The 14476-nt window shown below is 52.0% G+C and overlaps 1 protein-coding gene, 1 long non-coding RNA gene, 3 other non-coding genes and 1 pseudogene across 9 annotated transcripts; 1 reads left to right on the top strand and 5 right to left on the bottom strand.

Moving 5' to 3' along the window:
• Positions 1-80: 80 nt before the first annotated feature.
• On the bottom strand, positions 81-2850 carry LOC114233903 (uncharacterized). Of its 4 annotated transcripts, none has more exons than XR_008557135.1 (5): positions 2540-2850; positions 1522-1618; positions 1093-1176; positions 776-827; positions 81-292 (listed from the first exon to the last, which is right to left on the bottom strand). It is a non-coding gene; the product is annotated as an uncharacterized LOC114233903 (long non-coding RNA). The 4 variants fall into 4 exon arrangements; XR_008557137.1 differs by having other exon boundaries at positions 2823-2839; XR_008557136.1 differs by lacking the exon at positions 2540-2850 and adding an exon at positions 2375-2454.
• Positions 365-438, bottom strand: LOC114233992 (small nucleolar RNA SNORD99). The gene has a single exon (XR_003620192.1). It is a non-coding gene; the product is annotated as a small nucleolar RNA SNORD99 (small nucleolar RNA).
• Positions 946-1065, bottom strand: LOC114233986 (small nucleolar RNA SNORA61; annotated as a pseudogene).
• On the bottom strand, positions 1258-1388 carry LOC114233983 (small nucleolar RNA SNORA44). The gene has a single exon (XR_003620186.1). It is a non-coding gene; the product is annotated as a small nucleolar RNA SNORA44 (small nucleolar RNA).
• Positions 2057-2191, bottom strand: LOC114233981 (small nucleolar RNA SNORA16B/SNORA16A family). Its single transcript, XR_003620184.2, has one exon. It is a non-coding gene; the product is annotated as a small nucleolar RNA SNORA16B/SNORA16A family (small nucleolar RNA).
• On the top strand, positions 2840-14083 carry RAB42 (RAB42, member RAS oncogene family). Of its 2 annotated transcripts, none has more exons than XM_028155189.2 (2): positions 2840-3036; positions 13536-14083. In XM_028155189.2, the coding sequence occupies exon 2, from the start codon at positions 13591-13593 to the stop codon at positions 13957-13959; it is 369 nt and encodes a 122-aa protein (XP_028010990.2). In that variant the 5' UTR covers positions 2840-3036; positions 13536-13590; the 3' UTR covers positions 13960-14083. The 2 variants fall into 2 exon arrangements, with proteins under 2 accessions (XP_028010990.2, XP_008146207.3); XM_008147985.3 differs by lacking the exon at positions 2840-3036 and adding an exon at positions 12635-12891.
• The last annotated feature ends 393 nt before the right edge of the window (positions 14084-14476 follow it).

The following is a 14476-nucleotide window of genomic DNA, read 5'->3' on the forward strand; positions in this document are numbered from 1 at the left end:
ACCGACCAGTCCAGTTTCCACCTAAAATAACCTGTTAGGAAAATTTCCTGGGGCTGAGCCCAAAGAAAGAAGCCGACAACTTCATTACATCAAGAATTTATTAAGGGAATGTAGCGCACAAGACAATCCATGCTGCAGGGCAGGGTGGATAAGGAACCAGCCCCACAATAAGGGGTGGGCAAAGAAAGGCCTATTTCAAAAACCAGCAGGCCTTGGAGCGTGGAGGAGCCAGGAGATTTTAAGCAGAACAGTCTCAAACTTGTCTTGTAGCTTGCCTTACTGTAGAGCTCTCCTGTGAAGGAAGTATAAGCCAGTGTGTTAGTACTACCCCAATTAATCAATGCCACCCAGGCCCTTTCTTAAGAACTGGTCTCAGTCCCATATCCGCATTTATCATCCATAGATGTCCACTCAGATTAGGTTTCATCCCAGACCAGTCACCCTAAAAAAAAAATCCCCAACTAGACGGCACGACTTGTTTATACCCAATCTACCTTCCCCTCTCCTGGAGGAGAGGGGGTAAGATTGTGGTTTGTCACCCCAAATGAGGATCTTCACAGCAATCAGTTCTTGCTGCCCCAAATACAGGGCTGTTTCCTCTGCTACACTCTACTCTCAGAGCAGAATGTGCTCTTGAGCTTTGGGGTGGGCAAACCTAACAGACCAAACCATTCTGTAAACACTTATTTCTGTTCCCTGGCCATGAGCAGCTATAATAAATATAGCACACAAGGCAGGCCACATGTAAATGATGTCAGGTAGCTGTTCAACTTACCCAGTTCTGTAGATCCTTAATTATAAATGAAGACAGCTTACTGGTTACAGATCTAAAAAAAAAGGATGATACTTTTAAGACAGTACACCAACTGCCCAGATTCACATCCATCCATCCTCCCTTTATCTCATTTTACAGGAAAGGATGAAACAAGTTCAAAGCAAATTCAACCTTGTTTGAAACCAGCCCACAGACTACAAGCACTGTGAGGCCAGCTTCACTGTTACTTTTCCTCCTCTACGACCACCAAGATCGGTGTTCAGATCCGATGGGAAAGGGAACCGGAGGGTCAGGTTGTTTTCAACATCTAACTTTACCTTATTCTAAAACATAGGAGCAGCAACAAGCTGGTATCCTCAGCTATGTCATTATCAGACGCTGCCAGGAAACATGGAGGCAATCTACAAGAAAAAAGTGGGAGAGCTCTAAATCAAAAAGTTGATTCAATACATCCACCTGCATGGACCCAAGCCCAGGTCTGGAGATATAGGAAAGGCGAGTGGCAGCTGCAGGTATTATGCTCACCTGAGCTGTCAAAGTCTCTCCAGGTTGCTCTTGCATGCAGTTGGAGAGCCTATGGCTACAACCAGCCACAGCCCTTGGGAACATGCACTGACCCACCAGGCAGCTCTCAAATTAACCTTTTGCACTCGGATGTCGAGTGTGATTCGACACGGTTAGCATCGGTAGCAGCTCGAGAAAAAAGCAAGCGAGTGCAAAGGGTTAAGTCTCCACAAGAAACCTACCAGGTCCTGCAGTGGTTGTGTCCATCACTGTCATGGCTCCAGAGTGCTCACCCAGCAGAATCAACTCGAACCATCCTGCAATCTTCATCTGGCACAGCTAAGACGAGAACAGAAATTGTCCTGAATGATCTTTCTTGGTCTGCAGAATCATAAAGGTTTAACTGGCCTTTCTTTGATCCTGGTACTAAGGCCTTAAACTTTTGAGGGCAATGATCGAAAGCATGGCCTAGATCTGTGCCGCTTGCCACTGGATTTCCCCATATTGATGTCTAAACCATTCCCATTTGCGCCCCCATACTAGCTGGGTTGGCCTCAACAAGCTACTTCTCAAAAGCCTTACTCTGTTAATTCTATATGCAAGTCCCTATCACAGCAATATTCAACCTTTCCATCTCATGGTACAGACTACCATCTTAGGGTAAAGAGACCAGTGCCCCTGACTAGCCAGGTATTGCATTGTTTTAAAAATTCTTTCCACACCGGTCGGAAATCGCTGCACTATCAACATTTCTGCTGGCCTCTGGAGACATGTCAACGTTGTCTTTTCCTGAAATGTTGCAGATCGGTTACAGCAAACAGAACGGCGACCGTCAAGGAAAACTGTCACTCTGGGCTCCTTTTTGACCGCAGCAGCTACGTGGAAGCAGCTGCAGCTTCGATAAGGGCCACTGTGTCGCACAGGACAACCCAGCCGCTGCTCAGCCCCCAGGCCACTGGGTCCTGTGCATCATTACCGCCTCCTGACACTCACCGTTCCGGGGCCAGAAGGAACAGCCGCCCTTGTAGGTCCTACTTACCACTGAGAACGTGCATGACTCTATAACCCACCCTCCAGAACATGTGACCTCCGTACCGTGTGTGGTGCAGCCATGTAATGAAGGTGAAGTCCCTTGCCCAAGGTCACCCAGCAGATGCTGGTTCAATTCAAAGTCTGGCTGACGCCACGCGGCCTCCCCCAAATTAAATCACTTCAGGCTCAGGACTGCCGCGCGCCCGGCGGCCTGCCCGCGCTCCTCACCTGTCACACCGGGGCGCAGAGCCGCGCGGACTCCGGCGGGAGAAGGGGGCGTCTTGCACGGGCCTCGGCCCCTCTCCCTGCGCATGCGGCCTACGTGCCCTGAGGGACCCCGGCCGAGCAGGCGGGAAGGCCCGGCTCCTCCAGTCCGCACTGAACATCCTGCAGCCTCGGGGGGCAGCGCAGGTGAGTGCGGGGCCGCAGGCGACGGGACTAAGAGCGAAGGGTGGGGGAGTGGAGGACGGACGTGGGTGGCAGCAGGGGAGCTCCCTACAGCACAACCCACCCGGAGCGCGGCGGTCGGAGAAAGGACGGCCGGGTGCCGGGCGGGAGTATATATAGGCCCCGCCTCTCGCGGCTGCGGCTGCGCCTGACGTGTGGAGCAGCGCGCCGCGCGGACCGCTGGGAGTTAGAGTCCGACGGCCTTCGGGGCGGGGCGTCGGCTCCCCGCCCGAGGAGCGTGAGGCGCGGAGGCCTTTCCGGAGGGGATGGAGGAACCGGTAAGTGGTACAGTCAGAGGCCGAGGAGGCGCGTTCGCCGTCGTTCACTCGCTGAGCGCCCTGCCCCGGGCGCTGGGCCTACAAATGAATCAAACTCTCCGTGCCCTCGAGTTCAGTCTGGGAAGATTTCCGGAGCTGGGGAGAGGAAGGCTCCGCTAGGACCGCCGTGGGCTGCAGGAGGAGCAGCGCCTGGGTGGGCTGCGGGGAGCGGCTCTGGGAGGTCTGGGAGGGGAGTCGGGAGGGGGCGTCTTACGGAGAGGTGATAGAGCCCTGGCTGGTTTGGCTCAGTGGATAGAGCCTATGGACTGAAGGGTCCTGGGTTCTGTTCCGGTGGAGGGCGCATGCCTGGGTTTCAGGCTCGGTCTCCTGTAGGGGGCGTGCAGGAGGCAGCCGATCAATGTTCTCTCGCAATCTCTCTCCCTTCCTTTCCTCTCTGAAATCAATGAAATATATTTTTTAAAGAAAAAGAAGAGGTAATTGATTGCTCATATGATGAAAGCATTATTTGTTCAAGGCTTGTCTCTTCCGCTAATCCTATATAATAAAAGCCTAATACCTGTATGCAAATGGTCCCCTCAACCCAAGTTCCACTGCTCACTATGACGTGTGCTGGCCACCAGGGGGCGGCATGGAACATGGTGGGCATTGGCAATGCAGTGCTGGCAGTCCTGATGGGTATGGCAGATGCCGGGCTCCCAGGTGCACTGAGGGAGCTGGGTGGGGCCCAGTGACTCTTGCAGAGGGGGGCATATGGGGCCCAGGTGCTGCCCAGGGCCCAGCGGTCAGCTGGGACCTGCCCTTCCACGCCAGATGCTCCTGCTTCGATCACCAGCCAGGCCTAAGGACCGCACCCATGTAACAAATTTCATGTACCGGGCCTCTAGTAGATAAGTAATTTCTCTGAGTGCTTACTAAGTAACTATACTCAGTTGTCTCAGCGACTTTTCATAACCCTATGTATAGATATTATAATTATGCCTTTTTATAGATGAGGAAACAGGACTGTATCACACAGCTAGCAAGTGAATTAAGGACTGGAATCCGGGAGCCCACTCCAGAGACCACAGTCATAATCACTGTGTCCTTTGCATAGTTTGTCCTTTGAATGAATAAGCATCAATATACAAACAAATAGTAGCTGTGAAGAATTAAGCATCTTTTCCTAGCTGCTGTGGCTCTGGTTAGACTAGTGTTGGCCTGCGGACTGAAGGGTCCTGGGTTCAATTTCTACCTCTCCCTCTCTGAAGTCAAAAAATATATTAAGTTTTTTTAAAAAAAGAATTAAGCGACTATTCTGGGCTTAATCTAGTCATTAATTTTTATCCATACATGTACTTTACAAAGTAGGTACTTAAGTTTTTCCCAATTTATGGAGAAGGCAACAGACTAAGAGGGGAGGAAGCTTCCTGATGATTTCAAATGTGTTTCTCCAGCCCCACTTTTGTCCTGAGCTCCAGGCCTTACTATCCTGCTGCTTCCTTGACATCTACACTGGGATGTCTAATAAACAGGCTTCTCAGAACGCAGACTCCCCCCTCCAAACCTCGTCCCTTTCTCAGTGAGCCCTTGGAATGACCCTGGACTCCTCTTTCTCTAGCATCTCACATCCAATACATCAGCAAGTCCTGTATTCTCCGTCTTACAGATGCCTCAAGAATCACTGTTTTGCCCGGCCGATGTGACTCAGTGGTTGAGCATTGCATTCTATACATTCCATCAAAATTTTAAAATCTTGATCTTCAAATGACAGTATTAAGTAAATAAAAAGCAAGAGAACTCTTAAAACTCGACACTAAAAAGCCAAACAACTCAAATTTTTAAAATGGCCACAAAATTTGAAAGACATCTCACCAAAGAAGATAAACAGATGGCAAATAAACACATGGATGGCCGAAACCGGTTTGGCTCAGTGCATAGAGCGTCGGTCTGCGGACTGGAAGGTCCCAGGTTCTATTCCGGTCGAGGGCATGTACATTGGCTGCGGGCACATCCCTGGTGGGGGGCGTGCAGGAGGCAGCTGGTCGATGTTTCTCTCTCATCGATGTTTCTAGCTCTCTATCCCTCTCCCTTCCTCTCTGTGAAAAATCAATAAAATATATTTAAAAAAAACAAATAAACACATGGATGACGCTCAACATCATCAGTCATTAGGGAAATATAAATTAAAGCTCTAATGAGGTAACACTACAAACCCACTGGAATGGCTAAAAATTAAATAAAATGACAAATCAAGTGATGACCAGAAGGTAGAGCAACTGGAACTCTCATAAATGTTCGGGATTGTAAAATAGTACAACCACTTTGGAAAACAGTTTGTCAGTTTCTAATAAAGTAAAACATGCACCTACCATATTACCCAACCATTGCACTGCAAGGTATTTCCCAAGAGAAATTAAACGACACATCTACCCAAAGACTTGAATATAAATGTTCACAGCAATTTTATTTGTAACTAGGAGCCCGTTGCACGAAGTTTCGTGCAATAGACTTTTCCTTCGCCTGGCTGCCGGCACCAGTTTTCCGCCAGCAGCAGTTTTCCTCTGGCCACCCGCCGATCAGAGCGCCTCCCGCCAGCAGGATCGGCCACCCCAAGAGGAACTCCGATCAGGAGGTGCTCCGATCAGCGGGTGGCCAGAGGAAAACTGCTGCTGGTGGAAAACTGGTGCCAGCAGCCACGCAATTGGCCACCAGCGTCTTCCGCAGGCCCCGTGGGTCCTTCCGCAGCAAAGGCCTAAGCAGCCGGTGGGAGGAGCGGGGGTCGGGGACTCGCGAGTCCCTGCCCCGCCCCCCCCCACTCCTACCCTACCGCCAACCAATCGGCCACCCTGAGTCCCGCCCCCCGCGCCTCCAGCCGGCCCAATCGTGGGCATAGCGGAGTGATGCAATTTGCATATTACCTTTTTATTATGTAGGATACCCAAAGACTGGAAACAACCCAAATGTCCTTCAACAGGGGATCGGATAAACAAATTGTGGTATGTTAGTGCAATGGAATACTACCCAGTTATAGAAAGGAACAAACTTTGGCCATCCAGCATGGCTCAGTGATTGAGTGTTGAACTATGAACCAGGCGGTCAGGACACATGCTGGGGTTTCGAGTTCAATCCCCAGTGTTGGGCATGCAGGAGGCAGCCAATCAATAATTCTCTCTTGCCCTGACTGGTTTGGCTCAGCGGATAGAGCGTGGGGGTCAGGAGAGAAGAATTTAAAAACTATATGGGGCCCTGGCCAGTGTGACTCAGTTGGTTGGGTGTCATCCCATAAACCCACCAAAAGGTCACCAGTTCAATTCCTGGTCAGGGCATGTGCTTGGGTTTTAGGCTTGATCCCCAGGAAGGGGGGACGGGGGGGGGGGGCATGTAGGAGGAAGCTGATGCATGTTTCTCTTTAAAAATTTTTTTAAATTTATCTTTATTGTTGAAAGTACATCTGGTTGCAGGCACATCCCCAGGTAGGGGTGTGCAGGAGGCAGCTGATCGATGTTTCTCTCTCATTGATGTTTCTACCTCTCTATCCCTTTCTAACTCTCTATCCCTCTCTCTTCCTCTCTGTAAAAAAAATCAATAAAATATATTAAAAAATGAAAATCAATGGAAAAACATCCTCAGGTGAGGATTAACAAAAATAAATAAATAAATAAATAAATAAATAAATAAATGTAAGCAAGATAACCTATTTTTAAATATATTTTTTATTGATTTCAGAGAGGAAGGGAGAGGAAGAGAAAGATAGAAACATCAATGATGAAAATCATTGATCGGCTGCCTTCTGCATCGCCCCCACTGGGGATCAAGCCTGCAACCTGGGGATGTGCCCGCAACTGCGAATTGAACTGGTGACTCTTGGTTCAAGCCACACGGATGGGACAGCAAGAAAACACTTAGATCATGTAATTTGCCTGCCTCCAGATCACTGACCTCTGAACACATTAGACACAAAAGCTGACGTCCCCAGACTGGCCTCTGAAGCCACTTAGGATTTGCCTCCTCCTTCTCTCTGTCATCATCGCCCACCACTTACTTCCCCCTTTCTGTTCCCTCTTCCCAGTCTCTCAGCTCTTGGAGTACTCTTTTTTTTTCTTTTCTTTCTTTTCTTTTCTTTTACCTTCACCTGAGGATATTTTTCCCTTTTTTTTTTTATAAACTAGAGGCCCGGTGCACGAATTACGTGCAAGAGTAGACCTTCCTTCCCCCGGCTGCCGGCGCCAGCTTCCCTTGCTTTGTCTGGAAGGTTGTCCAGAAGGACGTCTGGTCTCATTAGCATATTACACTTTTATTATTGTAGATATATTGATTTCAGAGAGGAAGGGAGAGAGAGAAACATCAATGATGAGAGAATCAACAATGGGCTGCCCCCTGTACACCCCCTACTGGAGATCAAGCCAGCAACCTAGGCATATGCCCTTGACTGGAATTTTACCTGAGACCCTTCAGTCTGCAGACCAATGCTCTATCCACTGAGCCAAACTGGCCAGGGCTTTCCACTTATTTTTAGAGAGAGTGGAAGGGAGAGGGAGAGTCAGAGAGATATATCAATGAGAGAGAGAGACACATCGATTGGTTGCTTCCCTCATGCACCCTGACCAGGACTGGGATACGTGCCTGGGCTGGAATTGAATCCAGGACCCTTCAATCCACAAGCCGACACTCTATCCACTGAGCCAAACCAGCGAGGGCTGGAGTACGCTTTGCCTGCTTCCACTTCAGGGCCTTTGCTCTTGCTGTTCTTCCTGCCTGGAACGATCCTCCCTGGACTTCACAGACAGCCTCATTACTCCCTCACCCTCTCACTTCCCCTGATTTCTGTTCAGATGTCACCTCAGACCACCCTGTTTTTTAAAAAAATATTTTTATTGATTTCAGAGAGGAAGGGAGAGGGAGAGAAACATCAATGATGAGAGAGAATCACTGATCAGCTGCCTCCTGTACATCCCACACTGGAGATCGAGCCCACAACCCAGGCATGTGCCCCTGACTGGAATCAAATCCAGGACCCTTCAGTCCATAGGCCAACACTCTGTCCACTCAGCCAAATCAGCGAGGGCCAGACCACCGTTTTTTAAAATACTAGTGACCCGGTGCAAGAAATTCCTGCACATTAAAAGGGGATTAATTAGAGGAAATAATTTACTATTGCTTTTTGCCCTTTCTCTATAATAGAAGTGTCAGAGATGAAAGAAAATTAGCAAAATGTATATGAAAACCTTCCTCCTATCAGAGTCTGGGGCTCACCACGGGACCCAGAGTCAACTCCCCACCCACCCACATGCACCTTAAAATCGCGTGAGACCCAGACCCGGCTGGCCCCCCCCTCATTGGGCTAGATCCAGACCCAGCCAGTCCCACCCTTGTCAAGCCCTGGTGGGCAGGTGGCATAGCCTCAGGTCCCCTGGTCCAGTGCCAGGACGGGGGGGTGTGGCCTGAGTTTCCCCAGCCCAGACTGGGATGGGGGGCGTGCCTTGAGGTCCTCCATCAAGCCCCACCAGGTGCGGGGCATGGCCTGAGGTCCCCCGTTAAGCCCTGCTGGGTGGGGGTGCGGCCTGAGTTCCCCTGACCCAGCATTGAGGGTGCACCTTGAGGTCCCTTGTCAAGCCCAGCCAGGCAGGGGCGCGCAGCCTCAGGTTCCCTGGCCTGGTGCTGGAGCGGGGGGAACACAGCCTGAGGTCCCCTGTCAAGCCCCACCTGGTGGGGAGCAGCCTGAGGTCCCCCAGCCTGGCCCTGGGGCGGGGGGAGCAGCCTGAGGTCCCCTAGCCCAGCACCAGGACAGGAAGCGCACCTTGAGGTCCCCTGTCAAACCCTGCCAGGTGGGGGTCACGGCCTGAGGTCCCCTGTCAAGCCTCACAACAGTGGGGGTGGGCATAGCCTCAGGTCCCTGCTGATTGCTCATTAAGGCTCCTTATGGGAACTTGGCCTCAGCTGTGGATGCATCCATCTTTGTGACGGAGTGATGGTCAATTAGCATATTCCCTCTTTATTAGATAGAATATTTTTATTGATTTCAGAGAGGAAGGGAGAGGGAGAGAGGGAGAGAAACATCAATTATGAGAGAGAAACATTCATCAACTGCCTCCTTGCATGCCCCACACTGATGGAGCCTGCAACCCGGGCATGTGCCCTGACTGGGCTCCTGGTTCATAGGTCGACACTCAACCACTGAGCCACGCCGGCTCAACCAGATCATCCTATTTTGATGCAGCATGCTCTCACCCTTCAAGCCATTGCCCTGTTTGTTATTTATAGCACTTACTGCTCCCTGTCATCACGTTATCTATGTATTTATTTTCTGTCTTCCCAATTACAGTGTGAGCTCCCCAAGAACGGGAATTGTGTCTCTTTATTGTCACTGCAGTATAAATGCCTAGTATATGAGACAGCTAGGACTTATTGAAATAATTACTAAGTGAATGAATTAATGAATTAATAAAACTTGACCAAGGCCACATTGAGACTTAAACCCAGATCTGTCTAATGCAAATATGCATAAATTTACCTGTTAGGTTACACAGTTCTTCCTGAACTACCTGGGAGGTGGGCACTGTGATTTGCTTCACTTAGCAGAAGGGGGAGCAGGGATGGGGAGGGGATTCAACTTGCCCTCAGGTCAGCTGACATCTGGATTGCAGTCAGGCAGGCACATGACCCCAGCCCACAGGGAGAGGAAGTTCAAGGAGCCTGATGCTGACAGTGCACTGCCCACATGTGCTGACCATAAAGTCTTCTGGGAAGACTGGGTTCAAACTGCATTTCAAGCTTTTTCATACCTCCCTGCCCTTGCTCAGCTCCCTTCTGCTCTGACCTCCCAGCTGCCATTGACCTTAGAGACCCAGTTTCAGCATCACCTCCCCGAGAGGTCTTCTCTGACCCTGGACCTCCTTGAGTCCTACTCTGTTGTGGTATCTGACTGACTGAATCAATGAATGAGTGAATAGCACTTAGCCACTTTCATTCATTCATTCAACCATAAATATTTACCGAGTTTCTACTTTGTGTCAAGCACTGAGGATATAACCATTGTTCCTGCCCCAAGGGACTCGAGCCTAGGAGGGAGACAGACATCACCATGGACAAAATGACATGTGACCTTATTGGCCAGTCACCGAGGGGCTTCTGAGGGCATCTAACCTGAGGCCTGAGGAAAGATGCTCGGCATGGCTGGAGCGCAGAGCACCAGTGGGAGGTGAAGAAGGGGCTCGGGCACCTAATAGAGCGAGGTGGGAAGAACATTCTGATGGAGGAATGGGTGAGGCAGGTGGGAGCGGGGCAGACTCACTTGGGCAGAGTCAGTGGAGAGGATCCCTCCAACCCACACACCTTCCTGAGGCGCCTCCTGGTTCCTAGGGCTTCAGCTTTCCCTCCTGCTCCTGGAGGGAGGGGGCAAACAGAGACAGGCTCCTTCAGGCTCTGCTGCGGAGGTGACCCACAGCCAGGAATCCTGAGAGACCTGACAAGATGGTTCCTCACTGACTTGTTTAGAATTAGCCAGAAGAAAACGTGGGCCTTCTCAGATCCCCAACCTGTCTAGCCAGAAGCAGAAACAGCAAACATGGCCTTGGCCTTGGGTAGACTTGGGAGCTAGTCTGTCTTCCTTGCAGAGTGGCCTTGGGCTGTGGTTATTTAACTCCTCTGAGCCTCAGTTTCCTCATTTGTAAAAACGGGCAGGATAACAACATCTGCTCACAGGCGGGGTGAGGAGGAAATACAACGATGTGATGGTGGCAACAGTCAGTACTTTCCCCCAGCCCACCAATTTGCCACAACAAGATAAACTGGTAAAATCCACTTGTGTGGGACCAGCCAGAACTCCAGCCTTGATGCCCTGGGTTGCCAGAAGGTCAGGCTGCAAAGGGTGGAGTGGATCTTGGAAGCAGATGTGCCTGCCTTACCCTTGCCCCTAACCCAGGTGGGACCTGACCACTTGGTCCTCTTAGGACTTACTTTGCTGCCTCCTTTAGTGGCATATCGAGGGGGTTACACATAGTGAGACAAACTCAGATGTGAGTCCTAGCTCTGCTGTGACTTGAAACAAGCCACACATCTGAACTTCACTCTAAAATGGGCACACTCGCACTGACCAGTTTGGCTCAGTGGATAGAGCGTTGGCCTGCGGACTCAGGGGTCCCAGGTTCGATTCTGGTCAAGGGCATGTACCCTGGTTGCGAGCACATACCCAGTAGGGAGTGTGCAGGACGCAGCTGATCGATGTTTCTCTCTCATCGATGTTTCTAACTCTCTATCCCTCTCCCTTTTTCTCTCTGTAAAAAAATTAATAAAATATATTAAAATGGGCACACTCTGACCCTCACAAAGGGTTGCTGCCCAGAAAGGACACGGAACAGCCCATCTGGCCTTATTAATGTTAGCTGTCCAGTCCACAGGCCCACTGCACCGTATTAACATACAAAACATTCAGCCCTCGCTGGTTCTTATAACTATAGCTAGTCCCCAGTATTCTATTTTTGCCCCTAATAGTTTGATTCCCAGTCGAGGCATATGCCCCCAGTTTCGGGCTGGATCCCAGTGTGGGGTCTACGTACAGGAAGCAGCTGATCAATAATGGTCTCTCATCATTGATGTTTCTATCTCTCTCTCCCTCACCCTTTCTCTCTAAAATAAATAAATAAAAATATTTTTAAAAGTTTAATTCCAGCCCTAACCAGTTTGGCTCAGTGGATAGAGCGTCAGCCTGCGGACTGAAGGGTCCCAGGTTCGATTCCAGTCAAGGGCATGTACCTTGGTTGCGGGCACATCCCCAGTGGGGGGTGGTGCAGGAGGCAGCTGATCGATGTTTCTCTCTCATTGAGGTTTCTAACTCTCTATCCCTCTCCCTTCCTCTCTGTAAAAAAAATCAATAAAATATATTTTTAAAAAGTTTAATTCCAGACCATTCCTTCCTTGCAAAGCCTCCATGCAGACCTTCCCTGAGTCAGTCAGGTTAGCATGTGGCCCCTTTTCGTCCACGACTCCCTGTGGAATCACAGTTGTCTGTCTTCTGCCTCGTTTCCAGACCCGTCACATCCTCTGCCGGGCCGAGGTCCCAGCAGGAGGAAGCAGCGGGGGCTGTTGAACATTGAACCCGAACAGTGAGCAGGAGGCCCCAGGTCAGGATCAGCGGGGCTCCAGAAAGGCCCGGGCGTCCCCCTCGGGACAGGAAGGCAGCACCTATAACCCGTCCTCTTCCTCAGTGGAGTCTCCAGGTCCAGCAGCAGGGGCCGGCCCACTGGGGACTTCGGAGGCCGGGGCCGGAGAGAGAAACCATCCCAACAGCTCCATGAATGAATGAGCGCGGCAGTCGCAGGGCAGAGCACGCTGGATTATCGGGATTATCGCTCCTCCCCAGTTCTCCTCCCCGTCCTTTTCATCCTGTGAAGCGGGCTTACTCTCAGCCCCGTTTTACAGAGGAGAAAACTGAGGCTCGCAGAGTCAGTGACTTGCCCAGGTGTCTTCACCGGCCAGTTTCCTGGGAGTCAGGGCTCCAGGGCTGATAACACCCCGGGCTCCACAGTCCTCCCCCTCAGGGTGACGGGTCGCTCAGAGCCCGGGGGGCGGGGGCGGGGCCCCCTGGGCGGGGCGGGGCGGGACGATGCCCGCGGGACAGGGTGGAGGCGAGGCTCGGGCCATGGAGGCGGAGGGCTGCCGCTACCAGTTTCGGATCGTGGTGCTGGGGGACGCGACGGTGGGTAAGACCTCGCTGCTGCGACGCTTCGTGGAGGGCGCGGCCGGGACGCTGGAGCCCGGGCCGGAGCCGGAGGCGGCGCCCACGGTGGGCGTCGAGTTCTACGGCCGCGCGCTGCGGCTGCCGGCCGGGCCGCGGGTCAAGCTGCAGCTCTGGGACACCGCGGGCCAGGAGCGCTTCAGGTGCGGGATGGGTGGGGGGGCTGTGGGTGCGAGTGGGCGGGGGAGGGACACGAAGGGGAGGGACCTGGGGTTTGGGGATCACTCCACCTGGCTAAGGGGACCCCTCCGAGGGGTCAGCCTCAGAGGCCCAATTAGAGGTGTGGGTCTCCAGTCCTTCCCTTTGGAGTCATGCAACCTACACATGCCGCTGGCGGGCCAAGCCCCAGCCAGGTGCTGGAGACCTGTGGCGCCTCCCCCCCACACCGCCAGGAAGTTCAGGCCTTGGGATGGGGGAAGGACCCCACACTGACACCTGGAGGGATGAGTGATGTGGGTGCCCAGGGAGCCCACAGGAGCACAGAGAGCGAGGTCCCGGAGATGGGAAAGGAGGAGAGGTTTGCGTTGGCCTTGACGGATGCGTGGGAGTTTGCCAGGCTGAGAAGGGGGAAGCGGACTTTCGGGCAGGCAAACATCGGGCCTCCTCCAGGGATGGAGCAGTGGTCAGGAGAGGATGTGCATCAAAGAGACAGGCAGTGTGAAATGAGCTGTAATGGGGGGAGAGGGGAAGGGGAGGCAGTCAGTGGATGCAGGGGAGCTCTTGCCTCTGGGGTGTCTTGAAGGTATCAGGCTCTCCCAATTTACTCCTTTCTCCTCGATCCCATCAGGTGCATCACCAGGTCTTTTTACCGGAATGTGGTGGGTGTCCTGCTGGTTTTCGACATGACAAACAGGAAGTCCTTTGAACACATTCCAGACTGGCACCAGGAGGTCATGGCCACTCAGGGCCCCGACAGGGCAATCTTCCTGCTCCTGGGCCACAAGAGTGACCTGGAGAGCAGCCGCTGTGTCTCGGCCCAGGAGGCAGAGGAGCTGGCTGCCTCCCTGGGCATGGCCTTCATGGAAACCTCAGCCAGAAGTAACTGCAATGTGGACCTAGCTTTCCAGACTCTTGCCAACGCCATCCAGCAGGCCCTGCAGCAGGGGGACATCAAGTTGGAGGAGGACTGGGGGGGCATTCGGCTCATCAACAAGCCTCCAATTCCCAGGCTCCCCAGCAGGAAGCGGCATGCAGGCCCGTGCCAGTGTTGACTCTGGGAGGAAAAGGGTTAAAACAGTGCCAACCTCAGACGTGCTGATGGGATGGAGACTGTCTCTCCAAAGGGCAAATGGCGGAATATACCCAAAGGGTTCATATAAACAATTTCCTGGCATAGTCATGGCTCCTGGATTTTGGATCTTAGAGCTCAGCCCCTTTGCACCAGAAAGGTCTAGGCTCTGGCCAGGGAGCTCAGTCGGTTAGTGTCATCCCAATACGCCAAGGTTGTCCGCTAGATCGTATACAAGTCTCGGCCAAAGAATGCACAAATAGTGGAGCAATAAATCAATGTCTCTCCCTTCCTCTCTCTCTAAAATCAATCGATAAAAGCAAGTTCTAGAGGCAGGTGTACAGCTTCCTGTTGAGCCTCTTCCTCATAAAACACCCTGCCTCAAGGGCGTGGGGGGTGGGGAGGTGCATGAATGAGACAATGGATGGGATATGCTCAGCCAGAACCTGCCACTTGCTGAGAACTAAGTGAAAAGAACTGTCATCACCGCTCCTCTTGGC

The sequence above is a fragment of the Eptesicus fuscus genome, chromosome 9 (assembly GCF_027574615.1).
Source record: "Eptesicus fuscus isolate TK198812 chromosome 9, DD_ASM_mEF_20220401, whole genome shotgun sequence".
Taxonomy (NCBI): domain Eukaryota; kingdom Metazoa; phylum Chordata; class Mammalia; order Chiroptera; family Vespertilionidae; genus Eptesicus; species Eptesicus fuscus.